Genomic DNA, 23,904 nt, shown 5'->3' with positions numbered 1-23,904 from the left:
CCCTGAAGCCCCGGCAGTGGGGTAGGAGTGGAGAGAAAGAGGTTGTTTGGATTAAGGAAGCTGGATGTACCAGTTGCGGTCTTCGATCCTCAGAAGTGGCTTGATTGGAAATTCAACTCTGGAAGGGGCTGATCTCATCTGACTGCACCGACCCTTTAAGACTGGCTTGGTACTAGGAGGATTATAAGAAATTAGGGGTGGAAGGGACCTTGGGAGGTTGTATCTAGCTCAGCCCCCTGCTCAAGGCAGGATCATCCCTGACCAAACCATCCCAGTCAAGTGCCTGTCTAGCTGGCTCTTAAAAACATCCAAGGATGGAGATTTCTGGGCAACCACTTCCAATACTGAACCACCCCCAGAGTAACAAAGCTCTTCCTAATCTCCACCCAAGATTTCCTTTGCTGCCACTTGATGCCATTGCTCCTAGTCCCGTCTGCTGTAGACACAGGAGCTAAAAGAGGAGCGAAGTGGAGATAATTTTCTTTTCCTATCCTTACAGGGAAGAGAGCTGGGCTGAGCAGCATCAGGAGAGGAGAGGAAAGGAAGGAAAGCAAAGGCCAGCCATGTGAAGAGTGGTGTCTGGATGCAATGTAAAATTTCCCCTTGCTGGGGCAATCCCTTAAGCCCAGCATCCTGATAACACCGCTAATACCAGTGGCCTCTACAATCATGCATGCTAAGCAAAGGAGTCCTCTTGTAGTCCCAATGAGCTAATAAGATGGCCACCATCAAGAAGTGATCTGAACACGAGCTACATCCAGCTGCTTGGGAAAGAGACTTCTGATAGCAAGTGGCATTTGAGAAGAAGAGAAAACAGCTGGCACTAGACCAAGTCAGACAGGAAATAAGGCAAACTTCTTTAAGAGTGAGGGTAACGAACCATTGGCGCAGTTTATTGGCGCACGTGGGGTTTTGCGTAATTAAATGAAGACAAGGGGCCTACTCTATTCCACCTATTAGAAGAGACCATGTTGCCTACATGGGGTTATCTTCCATCCTGTTCAAGCCCCAGAAAGCCTTATCACCTGCCCAGACAGCTTGGGCTTTGCAGTTATCAGTCTTCCTGAATCATTTCTATTCCAGGAAATATGAAGTCAAGCATGCTCGGACATCAGTGGCCATTGAATGAAGGGCTCCTTCAATGAAATGAAGGAATGAAAACTTCAGCAAAGTAAGCCTGGCTGGCTGCGGTCTCGGGCTTGGGACACCAGGTGACCTTGTCAGTCTCGGAGCACATTGGGCCATATTGTGATCTCAAAGTAAAGCCACGAAGCAGGCTGGCTGCCAATGGATGTGAAGAAGGGGCATGACATACTGCCCTTTCTTACTGTGTCTCTGCACAGTAGGGACCTGTGTTGGGTTGGCCATTGGATTCGTTAGCAGCATTTGAGCAAACTCTGATGTTTGGTTTAATGGTGCGGGGACCCAAGGATGGACCCCTTTTCATAAACCCTTTTCAGCTTTCCAGCTGTTTAGAGGGTTTTTTTTGTGTGCGTGTGTGTGGAAACCTGAGCCCTCTCTTGTAGTCTGGATTCTTTTGTCAAGGGAAACAGCTTGGTATGCAAGGAAAACATGTTTTCCTAATGACACGCACTAGGATTTCATGACTTCCTGCCCATACAAGGTTCCTCTTACACATCTCAATGTCTAATTGCACTTTGGGGGTGGTCTCGTGGACCTCCGGTGAGGCAGGAGGGCGTCTACTAGGACACACTCATAGGTATATAATTGGTCACTTCTGGATGAGGAAGGGCCAGCCAACTACAGAGGACAAATAAAAAACAATTAGGGCTGCTATTGTGGGTTGAGTTGGGATTAGACCCATGCGTTCCTCTACATCAGCCTCGGCTTGTCCAGAAGCTCCCCCTTTAAATATTTCAGTCCAGTGTGCTAGCTCCTGCTTGCAGGGCTTTAAATATGTCTAAGCCCTTTTCCTCCGAGATTTAGCTGCTTCTCCTCTGTGGTCCCTCAAGGAGGTGGCTTTCCTTTGAAACCAAAATTAAATTTCGAGCCCTCAAGGCTGTGGAGAAAGGGCAAACGGGAACCAAGCCTAAGCCGAAGGCAAGTAGGAGGAACCCAGCACAGATATACGTCTTCTAATCTCATATCCACTGTGGGGCCTGTCTCACAGTGTCTGAACACAGGTGGTTGGTAGCAGAGCATTTGGCAGCCCATAGATGCATCACAGCTCCAGAGCCCAGGCCTCTCTCGTACTTTCACAAGAAACAGCTTTGTTCCAAAAACGCTCCTGGTTGCAAATGCTCCAGTGTCCGCTTCGGTGGGGAACAAGGCTGGTTTGTGATGCCTGGCAGCAAGCGGCTCTTCTGCCTTGGAGACCATTAGAAACCAGGCAAGGGCATACTGCGTGGTGCTAAAAGCCACACTCAGGAAGGATATGATGCAGACAGCCTTGGCGTAGGTCCCAGCCATGGGTTGGCATCTTGGCATGTGCCCAGTGTTGCATTGCACCTTTTCAGGACAGAGCAGGCGAGCTGTGCTTTACAGCAGCACGCCCTCCCACAGCACTTTGATGTAGCTATGGCCAAGGTCAACTTTGGACCTGGCTTTTTGGCCAGGCTCTTTCGTCTTCTCCCTTTCACTGCTTGGTACTTGGAGCAGCAGTAGTGCTTATTTTTGTTGCTGTTCAAAATACAGTACAGGGGACCCATTCTCCCCCTTCAAAGTGGGCCACGCATTGACCAGAATAAGAATATGAGAGACTGAGTCAGCCCACAGCCCAGTATCCTGCCTTGCACAGTGGCCCTGAATAGGTATGAAGGGCAAGAGTCCAAAGTGCAGGCTACAGCTTCCAGCCGTAGAGACCTAGAGAAGCCTAATTTTGAGGTTGCAGCTCTCACTCTCAGATTTAATACTCACTGCATGCATTAGTCCAATCCCCTTTTGAACTACTTAAAATGATCAGCCTCCACCGTGACGTGCACGTCACCTTCTGCGCTGGATCTGCATGGGATCTGGGCTCGGTGGAAAGTCTAGTAATGGAGCTGAGGTTGTTGGCTTCTAAGTGCCACGCTGGTTCTTAGATTTAAGACCAGAAGGGCTCATCCAGTCTGCCCCTTGGTATGACTCCAGGTGAATAATCTTGCCCAGTTGTTCCTGAAGCAAGCCCGTCTCTCCTGATTCAGCCAGAGCACCTCTTTTGCAGTGATGTCCAGGAGTGCAAGAGGAGCAAAGCACGTAAGTGCAATTCTATTCCACCCTGCACGAGTCCCCAAAAAAGCAGTTAAAATGCAAGGTGGATGGTTGCTCCACCTTCTCCCAACTTTTTATTTGTGACTCATTCTCAAGAATAAGATGATGGAGTGACACAAGCCTAGAGGCCTTCGCTTTAGTGGACTTTATGACCCTAGTCCACCCTGTTCAAGTCTGCACGACTCCATCCGTGCATTTCCTTTTCCAATATGCTGTCACCTTAGCCTCAAGACTCAGCTTTTCAGGTGCTCAAGCAAGATGGGAGAGAGTTGCAGGCAAGTGCCTAATTGGTGGAAGACGATCTGGTCTGCTGGGCAGTATATTGGCACAGAGCGACGGTTGCGGTCCACTCTGCAGACGGCTACAGTTTAATGTTTGGGGGGTGAGGGGGAACATCTAGAGACGTGGTTTGTATAATGCTTCGGCACCTGCTGCTTCCCACGTGGACGTCCATAGCTGTTACCTCCAGGACTTCTCTTACCAAGCGTTTGCCTGGCCTCGTGTATAAACCTCAGGCAGTGGGTGGCCTAGATGATCTCTGGAGGTCCCTTCCAGCCTGATTTCTCTATTATTCTATGATCAAAAACAGCTGCTAGCCCTTTGGCAAACATAACCTGCTTCCCTTTTCCAAAGGGTTTTTGCTTCCAAGCAGACATAGCTCTGGCTTATTTATTTAATTTTATAAAGGTCATTTGGCTACGGATGGCCTCGATATCCCCAGGGCTAATATCACATAGTATGGAAAGGAGCATTGAGAAGGAAAAAAAAATGCTCCAAGGGGCTTTTCTTTCTTGCGAGAGAACAGCAATGGTTTGGGACCTTCAGTCCCGAGGCAGGTGTGGAGAGGAGCCCACTGCTTTGTGTTTCAAATAAATGGCTTGCGTATCGGTTGCATACACCTGCCTGTGCAGATGCCAAGACAGCTCTTTGTGGCTGGGGCTGATTTTTTCACTAGTCTGTCCAGGTCCTATGCACTGCTACCATGTATTGTACAAAAGGGGGCCATGCCTGGACCCAGAACTGCTCAGAAGTGTCATAGCTTCAGATCTGGCAACAGAGGAGAGGCCTTTAACTAACTCAGGGGTCTGCATCTTATGGTGCCCAGGCTGGATCCGGCCTGCGGAAAGGTCTGATCTGGTTTTGGGAAGGTCCATCTTGGCTCGAGCAGCATTGGGCATGGGGTAGTATGCGTGTGTGTATAGTACACAGCTCTGCCTGTCCCAGGGCCAGGTATCTGCAGGGAGGGTAAGCTCAGGTTGTCTTGAGTTCTTTGGCAGGGGCTTGCAACTCGGGAGCTAGCCCATGGGGGCAAAAGGTTGCCAACCCCCTGCTCTAGCCCACATGGCAGGGGGTGTTGTCAGAGCATTGCATGGAAGAGAGAGGTGCAGATGTGTAAGTAAGTGACTTGCTAATACAAAAAGAGCATAAGAATATAGGCCTGGAAGTGGCTTTCAAATGTAGCCGCCTCTGTTCACTAGCACAACATGGCACTGATGAAAGCAAGGGAGATGGGGGTATGCACGGATGGGGGAGTGGATGATGCCCGCTGTTTCTAAGTCGGCAGGCTCGATAACTGGCTTGCTGTTCGCTGCAAGTGCCTTGTCATCAGCGCTTGGGGCAGGAGGGCCTGAGTTTCGATCCTAGCTGCTGTCCTGGATGCCCAAGAGCCTGCCGATGCTGAACAGTGAGCTCAGCAAAGATGCAGGAGGCCACAGGTTTGCTGGAAAGGAAACTATTCATCCTGCAGTAAGTGGATTGCAAGGCTGGGGACATTTGATCTCAGTCCTAAGGCCTGCCCCGTGAGACAAAAAAAATCAAGCAGAGCAGAAACCTGACAAATGTGGCTCTTGGCCCCAGGGTTGACCCCCTGCAGCTCCCCATGCTATGCCTGGGTACAGAATATCTTCCTCTGACCCAGCGTGCCTCAGTTTCCCTTTGCCTGGGCTGGGATTTCTCTATCCTCGTGAGGCACGGGAGGAGCTCTGGCCACCTAAAACACGCTTGCTTTCCAGGGCACAATGTCACCCACCCAAAGAGCCTCCCAGCCACGTGCCAGGCTCAGTGTTGTTGCCCTAGTCCAAGACCCTGCTGTTGGTCTTTGCCCATCCGGGAGCCAGCACCTGCCCCCACATTGCTGACACCACCCCTGAATAGGTGCAGGCCGGCGCTTCCCTCCCTTGCAACCTTGCTTCTCCGTTGTCTGCTCACTCCTCCTCCTTCAGGCACTAGCTTGCTTTTGCAGCAGGTTCCCAGATGTTAGGGGCTGGAAGGGACCTTACAAAGTCATCAGGTCCTGCCCTGGAGCCTGTCCCTGGGCACCTCACAAGCCCAAGAGTGGGAAGGTCACCCAGGGAGGTGGTGGAGTCTCCATCCTTGGAAGTGTTTAATACCTGGCTCTACAAAGCCTTGGCTGGGATGATGTAGTTGGGGCTGGTCCTTCTTGGAGCAGGGGGTTGGACTAGATGTCACCTCCTGAGGTCCCAGTTCTTGTTTCCTATAGCTCTGTGACTGTACCTGGCTCAAGCTGCGGCAGACTCGTGTTCGGCTGGCGTGAAGGGTTCTGCTTAATTGGTGCATGATTTACACACGCGCAGTCGTGGTGGCGGCATAGCTGGGATGCACCAGAAAACAGGTGTGAAGCGAGATTTGTGAGAGGAGACAATGTCTTTTAGTGGAGCGGCCAAGATGTCGGGTGAGCTTTTGGGCACACGGCGGGGAGAGCCTTGTGATTTATGTGGCACTCGGATAGTGATCCCCATTCATCCTCCACGCTCCTCAGGGCCTCGTCTTGCTTCAGCTCACTTTATCCACTCTCACCCAGCATAACGACGAGGTTATAATGACCCTCCCAGAGCCCTTTGCAATGGTGTGTGTGGTGGCTTTGCTGGCTGGTGCGGCGAGGCAACCCACTGTCTCACATCTGCATTTTGGCTCAGTTTGGGGTGGACAGAGGAAATCCCTTTGCTTAGATCAGTGGTTCTCAACCTTTGCAGACTCAAGGTACCCCTGGATAGACTCAAGCCACCCCTCCAAAAATGCCAGCTCTTACTTTTCTCTCTTTTTTGTTCTTACATAAAAAATAATAGAGTGTTTTTTTTCTATTGCAAAAAACTCAGCCATGGTTTTCTCTTTGAAATCTCTGGGTTTATCTTGTGAATCATATTTATAAAGCTAGCAGGCACCCTTGAAAGGATCCCAAGCTCCCCAGGGTGTTGTGGCAGCCTGGTTGAGAATCACTGGTTTTGCTGGTGTGCCAGCTGGGCCTATGCACGGTCGTAGAGTACTAACACAACCCCCGAGCTCTGTTGGCGTCTTCACACATTCCCCTAATACAAAGACTCAGAAAAAATAACTTCAGATTGCACTGGTCAAACTTAACACTGGCGTGGCTAAATGAGACAAAAATAGGGCACTTTGAGAAATATTTTGGCTCGTCTGGGGCCGTATGTGCATTCCTTCCCAGCGGGATAAGAGTTAGGGTAATGGAGCGGCCCGGTTTAACGAGGTACAACTGTGTTTCCGATGGCTCCCTCGTTCAGAATAGCACCTGCTAATCACGTGTTAGCTATTTGCCGCGACGCGTGCTGCATGCCTGAGCAATGCCGCCGCATTGTTCATGCTCTGCTTAATGAAGGCATCACGCGGCTGTGCATGGAAAGCCCAGCCCTGCCTGTCATTGATACCATGGGTATATCGGGAGGGATGAGCGCATGCTTCAAAATAGCCACTGCAACCACATGAGGAGAATAGAGCTAAGAGGCACAAAAGCTATTTGGGAAGGATGGTGGTGATTGTGGGGGGAGGAGGGCAGATCTTCGTGTTCATGCTCTTATTGGTGCTGCATTCCCCTATTTTCCCCTGGCTTCACGTGGTCTGGATCCTGAGCCTCCAACTCCAGCTTAACTCACCCAGAGTTGGTGGCACGTTGCTATTGGGATCAGAGCAGAGCCAGCTGCCAGGGAAAATGGTGGGGTAACTTTCTGCTTCAGGGGTGCAGAGCACCATCGAGGTGACAGTCCCATGGACACACAGGCAAGCCGAAGCCACTTTCATAACACCCCGGCAAGAAATGAAGGCCGGCATGCAAAGCTAGCCCTGCTCCCGACCCCATGCCTGCACTGAGGTCACAATATGCAATCTATAAAGTATGTTTTTGGGCAGAGAGTACCAACTCTGCTTGATCAAAATCATGCCTGTTCCTTAGTGGTGGGAGCTGCAGATGCACAGTGGGGAAAATCCAGCCTGATTTTCAGTCATGTCGATGGCCCACCCCTCGCGCTGAAGCTAATGGCAGTGTAGGCCGAGACAAAGGAAAGCGCAGAGGTGGTCAGCCCGCGTCACAGGTGATGCAAGGGTGCAGCCAGGTGGTGCGCGTGTGATGGGAGCCCTGTGGACCAAGGCACAAAGGGGTGCTGGACATGGGGGGTGGGGGATGAGAGCAGCACTTGGAGAAGGGGTGAAAGTTAGGGGGTCAGGACCCACGAGAGCTGCAGGGTAGGTGCCGTCAAATGACCCCGTGTCCCAGGGGTAATGGCAGTGTCCGATGATCAGAGTGGCACCATCATCTACTTTTGTCTTAGCTTGTGGCAAGCCTGCCAAAAACGTTGGCCGGCAGCTGTGTGGAGCACATCACTGGATATCCAGCCACTTCTCCATGCATGGCCCGTTGCTAAATACCAAGGAAAGGAGGGATCGTGCTAAGATGTGCTTCTATGGGAACACCTCAAAGGAGGCAATGGCGAAACACCGGCCTTGGCAGGAAGGCACTGATGTAAAGTGCTTTAGCTTGGTTGAAGTCACCAGAGCTAGACCCATTTCGTCTGGCTGGAGCACCTGCACTGAAGTCCTCCTTTGGCCTCCTCATTTCAGTAAAAGGGATATGCAGCACGCACTGAACTGCTGAACCCTAGCAGCCAGGAAACCGCAGGTTTCTTAGGGGTTAACCAAGAGAGCACAACACACGCCAAAGGACTCATCAAAAGTTCACAGAACCAATAAAGATTTCTTTTTATTTTAATTCCCCTTTTTGTCTTACATACACCCGTGGGGTTTTTTTTTTGTTTTGGTTTTTTTTTCCTTGTTTTTTTTTCCCCCTTGAATTACTTTGGTCCATACAGAAAGCAAAGGTGGAGGAATGTAAACCGTATGAGTTACCGAAGATAGACACAATGCAGCATCCCAGTACGACAGAGAAATAAATCACAGCTTTGTCCCTTAGGTTTACCCCCTTTTCCCCCTTCTGAAGTGATTGAAAGGCAGCCCAAAATAAGAAGAAGCGCCATCGGGCACCAGCTTCTTTCCCTCCTCCGCTAAAGGAGCCACCAGTTTGAAGCTGATCCCCCTAGAGAAGGTCCTTGCAAGCTTTGGGGAGTCACCGTAATGCCCTTGCCCTGGTCACTCGAGGCAGCCACCACCACGCAGGTGGCTGGGAAGTCACACTAGCTTTTTAGCAGCAGGTAAATCCCTTTGGACGCCGAGCTCATCGAAGGGACTTGCAGACAGCTAATGGGGGAATGGGATGGGGGAATCCTTCCAGCCTGTGTATTCTCCCCTATACACACTTACGTACATAGGGCTGGTGCAAAGTACTCTACTGAAATCACTGGAGCCATGCTGATTTCCACTACCTAGGGATGCAGGCTGCCTTTCCCCTGTATTAGGAGACACTGGCAGGGGCGGATGGGGGACTCAACCCCCGAACGGCTTTGTGCCTACTCCCCTCCAGCCCGTATCTCACCCGCGCCCCTGTCCCGTCATCCGAAACATCCCTCACTCAACGCCAAGCCGCCTTTCGCTAATCCTGCTCTCAAAGGAGGAGGGCGATGAGCTTAGGCCGAAGAAAGGTTACGGACAAATTCTGGCACTATGTTTAGAAGAGCCCACGTCTCGGCGAGTGCCCCAGTTTAAATAGAAGCTGCTTCTCCGCTGAAGTCATTGTTTCCCTCCTCTCGGTGTCTGGTGCTTTGATGGGACCGCACAACTCGACGGGAGCCTGATTTAACAGAGCTGTCGCTCGGGCGTTGCATTGCCTCTCCGATTCAGTGGGGGACAAGCCTGCTATATGTGGAAAGCCAGCAAGTAATAAAACCCTTATCTGAATAACTTTGCTGTCACATGTCTTTCCCATTCATGTATCCACGATGGTCTAAATCCCTTCTCCCGTGACTATCCCGGAGTATCTCAGCCACAGCTTTAGCACCCCCAAAGCATTTCAGAGAAAGGAGGGGTGTGTGTGTGCGATACAAAAGCCCACCTGAACTAGTCCAGGTGTTTTGGAGGTCTAGTCGCTTGAACAACACTAGCAAGCTCTTTTTTAATCTGCATGCACCAAGGATGAGCTCTGCAGCATTGAAGTCAATGGGAATTTTGCCATGGGTTTCAAGGTGGGGCCAGGATTTTATCCTAAATTGATGTTAGGCGAGCCCGGCCTGTGTGCCCACTAGATTTCCAGCCAGAAATTATAAGCTTTTGTGCAGTCTCAATGAGGTTATTAAAATGTTCTCTCCTTCTCAGCTCACAGGGCAGGTAAGCAAGCACCAGGGCCACAGAGCGGGGCTTACATGCAAACTAGAAGACATCCCTTGCACCGAGTCTCTGCTAGAGGAGAGAAAAGCAGGAGAAAGGGAAGACAAAGAAGCACCGATATGGTCAAGGAAGGTGTTTGATCTCCCAGTGAAGCCTTTACCCAGAACACAACTTACTCGTGCCCTGACGCCCGCGTGAGCCCCTGCTGAGAGTCAAGCCTGCATGGTGCAGAGATGCTTTCCCAAGGGGCGCCCCGAATGCAAGCCGCTGCAATCATTGTGTGCTTTGCTGACTTTTGTTTGCATGTGTTTTCAGGCGGCATTTGCACTCGCTCGTGTTTCCTCAAGCCAGTTTCAGGGTCTGAGCTGATTTCCAGCTCCTTTCGCCCTCATTAGAGGCAATGGGATTGCACGGTTAATTAGGACACAATTTGTTCCGCCGCATTCTTGTAAACACTGGCTTTGGCTCCCATACAGATCCATGAGCTTAATCTCCCAAGTCAGCACTGTTTCTTCCTAGACACGCCAACACACTCGGCTATCGCAGAGCAAGGGGCCGTACCGATGGATGGCAAAACACAACGGCTAGAGACAACTCCTAGGCAAGTCTCTCCGGCGTGCGCAGAATTAGCACCGAGGCCCTTGGACCACGCGCCCGAGCTTCTCAGGCTACTGACATCTGCAGCGCTGGGTCTGGAGACAAGAATGCTTTTTATTAAAGGTTGTGTCAACATTAGGCCCTGATCCAAAGCCTGCTGAAGTCAACGGAAGGATGTTGCACGTGGTAGGCAGGAGGTCAGAGAATTACAGCGGTCCCCTCTTGGCTTTCCAGTCTATGGACCAGGCTCTTGCAGAGAAAAACTCAGCAAGTTCAGGCAGAGGGCAACACACGGGCCAAGGTTTTCCAACCTCTCGCTGCTCTCCGGGAAAGGTTTCGTGTGCTGATTTTTTGGGCCAGAGCCATGCAAGCTTTGCCAGGTTCTCATGGCTCTCCCCTGCTCGCTGACAAGCCAAATGACATGTGGAGGTCTTGGCTCCCGCTTCGCTTTGAGTTTCTTGGGGTCTTTCACCTGAAGGTCAGCGTGGAAATCAGATGGGGAGAAATCAGGTGAAGCCGAACTGGAACATGATCCGTGCCAGCAAACAGACATCGCTGAGCACAGTGCGGCCAGAGGCGAGCAGGAGGCCGAACCAACTGGTGCAGACAAGAGCTGAACAAAGTCGGAGCAAAGACAGCCGGCTTATTATTAGCAATGGGCGGCAGATTGGGTTTCTCCTTGTTTTAGTCTGAATGGTTGCCTTTGCTCTCATTCTTATTTGCAGAGGATAGGTTTATGGCTCCCATGAGCCAATCCTCAGGGGCGTGAAGCAAGGGACCGTAATTTAGGTACTTTAATATCCAGCGATGGAATTGCACAGCGGCCTGAGTCTGGTCTCTTTGGCATTTGTTTCAACTTGCCTAACGTAATTTGCTTTGGGGTTTTTTTTCTGGGCCACCTATGACGGGGTGATTGTTTCAATGTAGTATTTTTATTCCATCCACTGTCAAACGCATCTGTCAGTTCAAGCACGATCCTAAAGCTTGGCATCTCGCAGAAACCACCGTCACAGCTGATGAAATCAATGCAGATTTATTTATAAGCCTGGCTTAATTAAAACAAGGGCTTGTTTACTGCCTGTTCCTGAGGAGAGACGGCAGATTGTTTGCCTAACAGACCTGCCCTTTCAAAAGCCAGGGACTGATCTGACACCGCGGGCCTTCACGTTTCGACGGGGCAAAGCCGGCGAAATCCACGTGAAACTGAAATGTCACAGGAGTGAAAGCAAGGCACCGTGCTCTCTTCCCGATGGTCTGGCATCGTAGGAAAGCTGCAGAATCGGCTTCCGGACATTTAAACTGAAGTCCAGCTCAGAACAACATTGCCACGAGCAGCTAACCTCTAAAATGGCCAGGCCGACCAAGGGATCTAGCCCTCTCTTAAGAGAACAGACGGCGTGTCTACATGGGCTTTTGCACTGTCTGAACTTAATGTGGATTTACCTAATGCGCATTAAGGCAATTTAGGTGTACGTCTAGATGCGTGTGCACCAAGGTGCGTTAACGGGGTGTGCTAAAGTTAGCCCTAAATCAGTGGACATGCCCAGCATTAATGCGCCTTAGCACATCTACACGTGCACTGAGGCGCTTTAGCTGCTTGCTAATTTTGCAGGTATCAAATTTAGGTGCGAACAGCTTAAAATCGCCATTTTTGAGGTGCATTAAGGGCACGCACATGTAGACCTGCCCCCTTAATGCATCTTAAAAAATGGCTAATGCGCCTTAATTGCCATGTGTAGACATGCCCAGAGAGTGATAATATTCATTAGCATTTCTGAAACAAGGAGACTCTGGAAATGATGGGCTCTAACTAGATGGACTGCAGAGCTAGTTCATTTGGGACGAGGGGCCAAAAGCAGCGCGCTACCGCTGTTTGGGAGGAAGGTGATGTCGACACCAATAACTAGTGTCAATCCTTAAGGTTACCATCAAGTCCAGCCTTGACAACACCTACCCTGAAAACCCTTCTGCACCCCAATGGCAGTCCAGCCTAGTCTTGGATGATCTACGCAACTTCAGGGTAGGAGGCTGGCTTCACTCTTGCAGCGGGCTGGGGACTTATTGGGAACGGAGGCCTCAAGCAGAAGCCGGCCACCAGTGGCAACCTCACAATTCGCTGTTCCTACTTCCTGTCTCTACTGCCGGTAATTAAAGCCAAGGAGAGACGGGTGATTCATAGGTTTCTAGAAGAGCAACACTTGTGGGATGAGAAACAACCAGGACAGCTTTAGTGGTAAGGCCGGCTATCGGTGGGGAAGGGCAGCTCATGTCTGGTGGAGGCTAACTCTAACTAGCCGTGTGGACGGAGCCCTCTAATACTTTCATCTCTAGGTCACTGGTTCAGACCTAAAAAGAGTGGCAACTTTTAGGAGTTACTGGAGAATAAAAGATGCTCAGGAGAAACGGAGGCAGAGCTCTTACTCATAGTGTCAATGGGCAGGTATCTTCATCCTATATAGTCCTGGCTGACTTTCTGGCACATCTTATGGAGAAGTCGAGGATCGAACATATCAGGCAGGCTAAAGATCCCTCCCAGACTTTTTAGGCAATTGGATAAAGACCAGAAGTGATCTCCAAACTCCTTTTCTCCTGGGAACGAAGCCACACGCCAAGCCAGGTTGGTGCACTTCCCAGTAGGATTTTAGGAATCCACGTGGATGCGCTGGGCTTCGTTCTCCCGTGTCCGATGACCCAGACTTGCACCCGCTCAGCTGTGATTTCTGCTTGCGTCGAAAGCTCAGACCAGGGCTGAACACTTCTATTGACTTGGAGGGAGGGCAGAAAATGGCTCCGGTGGAGCCGTGATAGGACAGCAAGCTGCAAGAGGCAGCGAGGTTTCCAGTCTGGAAACAGGAACCTCCTCCAGGCCAACGCTACGTGACATCTGTTAGGTTCAGCCTTGCACTGCCACAACCAAAAAACACAAAAGCTGACTTGCACGGCTGGACATGAGCTTTCCTTTTCCTTATGTAATTTATGAACCACCATGTTTTCCAGGCAAATCCAGGCAGCCTGGGCCAATCGCGCTGGAAATTCAGTTATAGGGTCTTTTGCCAACGCATTTCCTTGACAATTTAATACGTTTCGTCTTTGAAGATACCCTAGAGAAACCGGATGTAAAATCTGCTATGGTTGGAGGGTTGTGCTGGATGCTTTACAAGCTCTGGAGCTGGATGGGGCTTTTGCATGCCTCTCCCGCTTGCCCTGAAGCATGTGGAAACCCTTTTGCAAAAACAACAACATTCAAAAAATCAAATAGCAACACAGGGCAGGAGCAAACTTCACTCAAGACTATCTGTTCTCCAAGAAGCGCCACTGGAGCCGATGCAGTCTCTTGCATAGCAGTAGCAGCACCGATATGGTGAAGACCAAAGCCAACCTGCTGCCCTTTTCTCTGATGGCCCGAACACCCTTTCCATGCCAGCTCTTGCTCTCTTTACACACATTCCCTTCGTAGGAAAAACTTTTGCTGACTCAGAGACACTTTTACTCATGTTCAGTAGTGCTGGCTGATGCGATGCCCTTGACTCATTCTTGGAGTAAGGTCTTATTGCATACGGGTAAAATATATCAGAAACGAGAGTGGTTCATAGATTCATAGAAGTAGGGTCAGAAGGGACCTTGCAGAGCATTAAGTCTGACCCCCTGCCCTGGTTAAAACAGCAAAGATGCTCTACGAGGATTTTTCAACATCTGGAAACATCAGCCGCTGCCAGGTTTTAAAATCCCAGCCAACTCTGCAGGTGGTTGGAAAATGGGGGAAGAGTTTCTAGGGGGAAAAAAATCAAAATGTACCCCTCTCCCCACTCTCTGTTAGTTCAAAACAGTTGCCACCATGCTTAATTTCTAAACACTTGGGTCAATTCTCTCAACCACCAGCCCCAAATCGGGACTTTGTTGAGGGCTTCGAGCTTCGGCTCTAAAACCTTGAACTAGGCAGGAAGATGGGCAGGGACAAGCTGAAGGATGGTGGGGAAAAAGAAGCCAACTCTTGGGACTAGAACAGAAGTCAGTTTATGTAGGGTACAAAAATCACCCGTGTGCACAGAGCACACCCAGACAGCAGAAATGCCAGGAGGTTGCTCCACAAAGGATGTGCATTTAGCCACCTCAAGAAATGCACCAAAGGGGAGGATGAAAATCTCTGTGTATGGTCAGAGAAGAGGTAGATTAAACAGGGAAGAGGTCTGGAGGGCGAACAGATTGCCTAGCTCTTGAGAAAGAAAAGGAGCAGGTGGGAGCAGACGTGCAAAGCTTTAGGAGACGTCATGCAGGAGGCATAAGGCGGAGAGAAGACTGTCTCAGACACCTATGAAGACAAATGCCCCCCTCGAAACTTTTACCCATCCCTAGAACTGAACTTGGCAATTTTTGGCTGTGGTTTTGACACCATCTTCCCCTCTTGACATCCAATATCTGAGCTAGAGGTGCTGGCATAGCCAAGGGGAAGCATTTTCCTCCAGTGTTGGTGCCAAAAGATTCAGAAACAGACTCTTCACCAAATGACCGCTGCAATTTTTGCGGACGCAATGGGGTCCAAATCCCAATTCTCCCTGCCGTCATGCCCCAGGGATGGATTTGGCCCATCGGCGTGCATGTCTGCTGCCAATCCCAACTTCAAAATCTGGAGGCTCCTTTCACTTTGCAAGATCCAAACTCTTGTGAAGCCAATGGCAGGCTTTTCACTGACTTTGCTGGTTTTTGGACCAGGCCCTGTACACTCAACCATCTGTTCTCTGCAGCTCCTAGCACAGACAGGATATGAATAGGATTCAACAAAAATACAGTATGACTTGCCGTAAAACCAGACAAATTCCACTTTTTTTATGTTCTTAATTCTTACATGCAATTCTGTTCATGCATATAAACACTCAAAGGGGAAAAAAAAATTACTTACCATTACATACAATTTGTACTTGCGGTGTTCAAGAATAGATTTATTTCCCCCCCCCATTTCACACGTCATTTTTTTTTGGCACGTCTATCAACAGACAGCAATTTCTAATCATTAAATAATAGGCTATCCAGTGATTAATTTTTTTGTGATTAATTGCGGGTGATGACTTTACTTACAAATAACGTCCTGGCTCTTGCTAATTACCCGAACCTTGCTAGGTGATCTGCAAACATGTCAGCAATCTTGAGCCGTCATTAGCAAACACGAGTCAGGAAAGAGGTTTTGCTTTGGATCGGTAATGAGATATTTACTCAGGAATTTCTTTCTTTGAGTGATAGGATCAAGGGGATCACACGCTCACTTGGCAGGCTTTTAAGCGAAACACGCATCCGGCGGGGTTTGGAGTGGGGCAGAGAGAAACTGTCCACGCAAGGGATGGACTGCCAGAGCCAGCACACTCCGTGCACGTCCCGCTTGAATCCGGACTGCATGTCGGCTGAATGGGATGCTAAATAAGTCGAGCGTGCGCATGCTGACGGCCGACTAGAGATGACTTTCTCCCCCTTTGATTCCCTGCAGAGGCCGTGCCAGCGTGTGTGACTACGATACAAGCAGCGAGTGCTTCAGACTGACCCAGATTTCTGCAAGGCTGGCTCGCTCTCAATGCCAGACATTCACTCAATCTGCTTTTCTTTGCATGATTACTTAATTTCTGCATATCATTAAATGAAAAAAAAATAAAATCCCACGCTACTAAAACGATTCACCCTTTGAAGACCTGACATTGCAATAGCTGCCGCTTGGTGGTCTACGGTAAAGAACAATTCGACTTAATTATAACAATACAAAACAAAAACAAACACCAAAAATAAATATTTGTCTTCCAAAATCTGCCTTTGCTTTTCACCTGCAATAGGGGTGCCGGTCCTTCGGGGCCCCGAAACAGGGCAGCCTCTTGGCCCCGCCACGACACCCTCCTCCCACAAGTTTCTGATCCAAAACTCAGTGATGCCGGCAGGAGCCTTTTTGCTTGACGTCACTGGGCTTCGTATCAGGCCCTAACCTGAGAGGCGGCAGAAAGGCAGGTATGGGACACTCGAGGCAGATCAAGATACCAGCTGCTCTTCCCAGGGGCCTAGTCAGGACCTGAGGTTTGGGACGACCGTCCTTCGTCCTAACCGTGTTGAGGAGAGGAGCAGTCCCTTTCCAATGACTTGGGTATATCTGCGAGGCGCCGGTCGGTAGGATTCACCAGCCTAGCCAAGAAGGAGCAGGATAGAGAGTGGATTATCGGATAGGCACCAATCTGGGTCCCCAACGACCTTTGCACAACAGCTCTTTCTGAATACATTTCAATAGCAGCCGGATCACATTGATAGGGGATGAACATGCTTCTCGTGCTGGACATGCTGCAAGCATTTATTCTCGGCTCTTAAAGTGCGGGAGGAGGAACGCCTGTTACACCAGGAGCCCAAGGAAGGGATCAGGCTGGCTGCGTGAGATTTTCCCCCCAGCAGGCTGGGGAGTTCCCAGCTGGGGTCACTGTCCCCAAGTCCTTGAATGATGCTTGGGAACCGGTGGACACACCGGGGTTGACCCTCAGCTAGCGCTGCACGGGCTCAGTGGAGCTCTCCTGGCTTTCACCAGCCAGAGGCGCAGCCAGTGCATGATATCAGTGCTGCTCAGCACATCAGATAGGCCAGAGAACAATGTCACGTGTGCTAAAGCATGCTCACTGCTGAGGCCTGGGGTGAGACCAGGACTTCCACAGCATCCACCAGGAAGGCGCGCTGCAGAGGATCGCCATCATTCCTGAACTCTTTTCCGCAGTCACTATTAACCGTACACTTTCCCCTTGCTGGGACGCGACTGTGTTTGAGCCCCGGGGTGGTTTCAATAGCCTCAAGGGACCCATGAATGCTTATACCAGCTGAGGGTCAAGCCCGCTGTGAGTACATGCATATGTGTATGTGTGTGTGTGTGTGCACCTTGGAAGGGGAACCCACAACCCATCCTGGAGGTTCAGAGATGCACCTGGAGGTCTGCAATGAATTATCTGTAGGCCTGGCTTGCAAACGTCACGTTGAGTCGGATGCCGGCCTCCGTCGGCTCTGATTGAAATGGGATATTGCTAAAACAGCCCTTCTCCTCACATGTTAGCCTTCCCGTACTCAATGGGGAGCAGGAAGTGAGAATGGGAAGGAAAAAAAAAAAAGCCTGAAAATGAGTTAAGTACATTCCCTTGAACATCCAAAATGGGTGAGTTTTACATGCCCCCCCCACAACACACACTGAGGTACCATCGAGCTCCTGCTCCACCCTACTGCTCAATGCACTCGCAAGCCAACAGACTGATTTTAGGCTTGGACCAGCTAAAACATCACGTTCATTTTAAATTTCTGATTGCACTAATTTTACTCTCGCTCCCTGGGCTCAGGTAGGAGAAGGGGACCCCCAATATTCATTTACAGCCAGTAGTTGTGAGTCATTTACCAAAGGAGAAAAAAGCATGCTGCTTCCTCAGGGAATCAGCAGCGAGCTTGCTCCTGCAGGAACATGCACCGAGTGACCCTGGACGGACACAGACGTCCAAAGCCATCACAGTCCGTGCTGTGTCTTAGTCCGCTACAAGTAGTGGCTATGGCCCAGGGGACTCAGCCAGTCCTGTGTGTGTTACCATATGACAGATGGGCTTTACAATAAAAGAGACAGCCAAACCAAGCCAAGTGGTGAAGGCGACGCCACCGGCCTCTCATACCACTGCAAGAAGATGGCACTTCACGCTCCCCGCTCCTTTGACTGGGTTTCCTTTCATCGTTGTGCTTCAAATGCTCTCCGAGAGGTGAAACTACCGCGTGCCGTTTGTACACCCCTCGTGTAAACTCTGACTACCCCCGTTGTTCAACAGGTAGCGAGGCCCGCAGGGCTGGACAGCACTGCCTTCATTAACACCTCGGAGACCAGACCACTGAGTAAATGTGTGTGATCAACAGCTGGCCACATCGATGGCCCGCTTTTTCCATGTGACGTGACCTCCCGTTGCACAGAACAGAGAAACTGAATGAAAACCCTTGGCACCCCATGTGCAGCCTGGTCTTCTTTTGCCCACTAAATGCTCTCCGGGAACCTTTCATCTCCTTGTTCTTCGTCTTCCTCTCGGATCCTTACATCACTGTCTCTCTTTCTTCTTCAACAAGCACCGTAGGCCTGTCTCCGTCGTAAAGACCTGAGCCATTCAGGTACTCCTCGTCTTTGTTGTATTGCTCCGGCCCGGAAGAAGGCATGGAGTTTTCTGAAATGGAGCCATTTTTGACATAGCCCGGCAAATTTCGGTGTCCATTGAGGGCTCCCGGTATAAGTCTCGTATTGAGGTGGAGGGCGAGTGCCCCTCTGGTAGTTACGTTCGTGATGCTGGTGTGGGAGACCATGGGTCCATAGCTATATGTTGTGCTCCCACTCCGTGCTTTCCTTTTAAAGTCAAGTGCTAATGTCCATCTGCTCCATGACTTCTTTATTTCGGCTTGAACCTGAAGATGTTGAGAGATGAGAGAGGGAGGAAATCATTTAGTCTGGGGAAGAGAAGACCGAGGGGGATTGAATAGCAGCCTTCACCTCCCTGCAGGGGGGCTGCAAAGAGGACGGAGCTGGGCTGGTCTCAGTGGGGGCAGATGACAGAAGGAGCAATGGGCTCAAGCTGCAGCAAGGCAAGTTGAGGTTGGAGATTAGGAAGAACATCCTTACTAGGAAGGTAATAAAACACTAGAACAGGTTACCCAAAGAGGTGGTGGCATCTCCATCCTTGGAGGTTTTTAAGCCCTGGCTAGACATAGCCTTGGCTGGGATGATGTAGCTGGGGCTGGTCCTGCTTGGAGCAGGGGGTTGGACTGGATGTGACTCCTGAGCTCCCTTCCACCCTCATCGCCTGTGAGTCTGTGATTAGTCAGGAATGAAGAAATGAATGATAGGGGATAACAGGGCGGAGGTGTTTCTGAAAGAGGTGGTGTTAGCTGGGAGAACTAGCTAGGGAAATCATTACGATAAATTGGATGAAATGGTGGGCAAGGTTATATTTAGGTTGACCACTGTGCAACATCTCCTTCTGCTGCTGGGTACGTTTGGTGCTCGGAGGGTGGAAACTCAACTGCGTGAGGTATTTCCCAGTGGACTGGGTCAACGGGCAGCCTGGCATGGACTGGCAATGGTCTGATGATGTGAATAACTCCTGCGGTGCTATGCATAGCTACACCTTTTCCACCAGCTGGCCTTGTATCGATCCATAACTGAGATTATTTATCCCTCTCTCCCTGTGTGGAACATGACTTTCCTTCCCCTCTTGGTCTCCTGCCTAGCCTACCTCTTTCTGGCTGATATCTGCAGAGCTGCAAACCAGCACGGCCACCAGCTTCACAGCAAACTCTCTCTCAAGCGGCCTAGCAAGCTGCTTTCAAACAACTCGTTCTCCAGTCGTAAATCCCCAGTCGTTCCCCCCACACAAGCTCATCACCCAGTCCATAATGCAGAGCTTAGTTTTGCAGCCTTCCTGCGGGGCACATGCCACATGCCAGTCGCTATCAGATCGTGACCAACATCTCTCCATGAAGCTTTCATGGCCTTTTAGTTGATTTCTCTCCATGTCCCTAAGTATCCCTGCATAGACTTGACTGTAAGGTTTATGCCTTAGATCACTGGTGTTGTTTTAGGGGCCAAATCCAGCCCTTGGAGCCATGTCACCCAGGTCCTCCTGGCTCTGGGCTGTAGATATCTGGGATCAACTTACAAAGAACGGGGAACTTTAAGAAGCGAAGGCACTCACCTCTCCATTGCAAAAACAGTATATGATGGCCACAAAAAATCCCTGCAAAAAACAAAGGAACAACAACAAAAAAAGTCAAATTTATCTCGCAGCCTCCTATCGTCTATTTTCTGTCCACACCCCCAGCTTGAGTCTATCTGCATTGCTCAGGTCTTCACTCGTTGCTCAAGCTAAGAGAGCTACATGCGTGTATCCTCAGTTGAGTACAATTTACCCACACAAGGAAAAATCACGTTGAGGAGCAAATGCATCAGATAGGAAGCGCCGGGTGTCTACTTCCCTTCCCACACAGCACCACAACCTTGCCCTTCGCCTGCCCAGAAAGCTGAGGAGCATACCGTACCTGGAAAGAGTTGAACAGCATTTCATAGTGCATTTGAACTTGCCAAAGTATCCCTGACACGTCTGTGTATGGCATTGCCATGAAAACTATGTAGTGAACGCCGAACAGAGGCATAAGGACGAGGGTAGATTTCAGCAGCTTCCTGCGGGGGGAAAAAGAAAGGCGTGGAGGAAGTCAAGAGACTAGATGAATGTCTCAGCCTTAAAGATCCCTGTTTTTGGCCCAAGTTGGTAGAACAGGTCTGAGCGGGAGCCTTGCTGCCCATGACGTGGCTCATGGTGGGGTCCAGTCTCCAGGCCTGTCCATCTAGCACTAAGGTCCTTAGTAACTAAGGGCAGATCAGGTTCTTTGGGCAGAGGTGATATCTTTCATGAGACCCACTAAATCGTTGGGGGGGGAAAAAAATTGTTCTTTGCAAAATTTTGGGCACCGACGCCCTTCTTCAGGCAGAGGGTGGCTCCGCTTTATATCGAAATATAAATGGCTGATGTCCAGGTAGGGCAAAAAAGACGGGTCTCTCGGAGCATGAGCATAGCTGGTGGAGGGGGGCAAGGGGAAGGCTTGCAAAGCCGCCGGGATGCTGGTCTGCCCAGGGGAGGGACTCCCGGGACGTGCCGTGGGGCGGTGCTGCTGGCACGTCTCTGCATCGAGCAGGCGTCCTCGGGCCGTGGCAGGGGAGAAGCGGCTGCATCTCAGCCTACAGGCCCTTCGCATTTGGCTGGGTTCATATCAGCTGTCCCCGCGGGGACAAGCCCTGCCTGGAAATGATGCTGTGCGAGGGGCGCGAGTCCCTGCCAATTGTTACGGCAGTCACCAAATGGAGGCAATTAGTGAGGGAGAGGAGGGCACGGCTGCCAGGAGGCCTGGCCGCGTTCGGCGTCCAGCTGACAATCACGGCGGGGCTTCGAAAATAAAAACAGTTGGGCCCGTCCAAGCCTTAATTAATTGCAAGCCTCAGCCCCTGAGAAATAAATAGATAAATCACGGCTCCGACAAGGCAAGAAAACAAACCGTTGCCTTTTCCAGCCAGATTCTAGGCCCCGCTTGCAAATAAAACCTCCTGCTCTTGAACTCTCTTTGCTGAGCGCGATGGTAGCCGTGACCTCGCGTTTTGCCCTGACACGGCCCTGGATTATTTCTCTCGCTCCCCTGTGGACCGTTTTGGAGCGAAGCATTTCAACCTGAGCCAAGACAAGCCCTGCCGAGCTCTGTAGCAGGGGCCGGGCCTCGGCGATTTTGCCTTTGTAGTCCAATTCGAGCTATCAAGGAAGGGGGGGAAGTGCCGTGACACACAACGTTGCCAGCTGGGTTCGAAAGCCTGCTGCCATGCAGCAAGCGTGTTTGGGAAGCTGATTGAAAGAGCGGCCCCAGGTTTCACAAACAAGGGACAGGAAAAACAAGAAAAAAAAAAAAGGAAGGAGCGATGTGCAATGGGATGCAGCAGCATAAACAGCGAGCGCTTGCTTTTATTCAATGACACCACATGTGCTAGGCGCTGTACGGAGAGACTAGCGGATCCACTTCCCGAGCAGACAAGGGCTGGGAGGGAAAAAGACGGCACAGGAGGGGTTTTATCACGCAGGGTAGTAGGGAAGACTGAGGCAGCCCCAGTGCATGCTGGGTGCATGGGCAGGAGACTACAGGTCTTCCCCCAGGCCTCTCACCCCAGGGCATCTTCTGCGACTCACCTGTACTGTTGCTTGGTGTCGCACCGCCCTGCATTGGTTTCCCGCAGCTTGGTTGCTAAGACTCGGATAATATTGATAAAAAGAATAAAATTTACCTGGGAGAGAGAAAAGGGAAAAGACGTGACAATAATAATAATCAGTCATCAAGCTGTTGTGTGCTTGATCTTGCACCCGAGCGCTCGGGAAAGGCCTCCACGTCTTTTCGGCTCCTTGGGGCCCTTCTATACCGTGCTTCACCACCCCGCTTGTGAGAAAGCTTTTCCTAATATGCAACCAGGTTGCTGCCCTCAGGAAGAGCCTCACAGAAGAGACTGAGCATGCCAGGACAGGACACATAGTTATGATTTTTGCCTGTCACAACTCCCTAAAATATCAAACTGGCTGCAGGAGGAGCAGCTTTGTATACGGTGAGCTGAAAACCACCCTGGAGTCTGACCTGCCTCTGCCCCCACACAGCGCAGCCCTCCAGAACGAGGCCTGTGGGATCACAGAGGGGGAGGGCTGGAGCCACTTCTGGTGGTACCATCTTTGCTAACCTTTCTGTGTGCATGGGCAACGGTGCATGGGCAATGGTGCATGGGCAACGACGAACCTTTCTGTGTGCATGGGCAATGGGGGCAGCCCTGCCTCATGCAGGTACCACAGTTAGTTCTGGGGGAGCTAGCACAAATGCGGGGAGCTGTGTTGTGTATGGGGGAGGTGGGGGTACTCTGTATTGCACAACACAAGTCTGTTCTTTGTCTCCACCACTCTCAACCCAGTTCCCTTTATTCATGTTTCAAGCAACTTTGAGGACAGAAGGTGAGAACAGAGACAGAGAAGTGGTGAGGTACCTATAGGGACTCTGGGACATTGGCACATGTTTCTCTGCAGAGTGTAAGGGCCCCCACCTGAGACCCAGGCCCAGGCCAGCGGTAGGTACTTAGTAGAAGCAAAGAATAAGCAAGTGTTTTTTCTCAAGCAGAACCTGCAACCTGAACAGAAAAGACTGAGCAAGGATGGAGAGGAATAGGTATTCAGCAGGGATCCTGCTTTTCTCCCATTTAAAAAAATACCAAATTTTTGGTTAAAAAAAAAGTTGCACCAAATCCATATTTTCCCGTGATTAAAATATACATACATACATACATATATATATATACACACACATACATGCATATATACACACACACATATATATACACACACATATATACACATACACACATATACGCGCACACGCGCACACACACACACACACACACACACACACACACACACACACACACACACACACATATATATAGAGAGAGAAAGTGGTGTTTCCTTTTAAACATGGAAAAATGTGGATTTGGGGTTACTTTTTTAACCAAACTTTGGGGATTTTTTTTAAATCCGAGGAAACCAGGACCCCTGGTATTCAGGCAGCCCCTCCACATACAGAACGGATGTACAGGGGAGGTTATGAAGGAATGACTGGCTTCATTGAAGTCCACGAGCATTTGGCCATTGGTTTCAATAGGACCTGCATTTCCTGCTTAAGTATCTTGACCAAGGTCACAGAGAAAGCTTGTGCTAGAGCCAAGAATATTGCTTGGAAACCTTGTCTCCAACTCCTGTGCTTTCCTCAGAAGGCCGCCTTTCCTTTCCGGCCAAGTCACTGGACTAACCATGACCAGTGCTGGTGTCTCTGGTGCCCTTCACTGGTCATCCTCTTTCTCCACTGCTGGTTTATTTCCAAAGGCCTCACGGCCGTCTTGCTGGGGTCATCTGACCCCGGCAGTCTTTCCTGCCCAGGGGCAGGGGGCTGGATCTGATGATCTGTAAGGTCACTTCCAGCCCCCAACAACTA

The 23,904-nt window shown here is 50.4% G+C and overlaps 1 protein-coding gene and 1 long non-coding RNA gene across 2 annotated transcripts in view; one reads left to right on the top strand and one right to left on the bottom strand.

The window, feature by feature from the left end:
* Positions 1 to 7,512: 7,512 nt before the first annotated feature.
* LOC109306378 lies at positions 7,513 to 23,630 on the top strand. Its single transcript, XR_002099964.1, has 3 exons — positions 7,513 to 9,442; positions 10,288 to 10,292; positions 23,618 to 23,630. It is a non-coding gene; the product is annotated as an uncharacterized LOC109306378 (long non-coding RNA).
* Positions 17,581 to 23,904, bottom strand: part of PTH1R (parathyroid hormone 1 receptor) — a 136,703-nt gene continuing 130,379 nt past the window's right edge. The window contains exons 10-13 of the mRNA XM_019529715.1: positions 22,074 to 22,168; positions 20,386 to 20,527; positions 20,043 to 20,084; positions 17,581 to 18,756 (exon numbers count right to left, since the gene is read on the bottom strand). Of these exons, the coding sequence (XP_019385260.1) occupies positions 18,394 to 18,756; positions 20,043 to 20,084; positions 20,386 to 20,527; positions 22,074 to 22,168 (642 nt within the window). The 3' untranslated portion in view covers positions 17,581 to 18,393. The remainder of the gene's footprint in view (positions 18,757 to 20,042; positions 20,085 to 20,385; positions 20,528 to 22,073; positions 22,169 to 23,904) is intronic.

Source organism: Crocodylus porosus, unplaced genomic scaffold (genome assembly GCF_001723895.1).
Source record: "Crocodylus porosus isolate Cpor-Errol unplaced genomic scaffold, CroPor_comp1, whole genome shotgun sequence".
Taxonomy (NCBI): domain Eukaryota; kingdom Metazoa; phylum Chordata; order Crocodylia; family Crocodylidae; genus Crocodylus; species Crocodylus porosus.
This window is presented reverse-complemented; position numbering and strand designations above follow the sequence as displayed.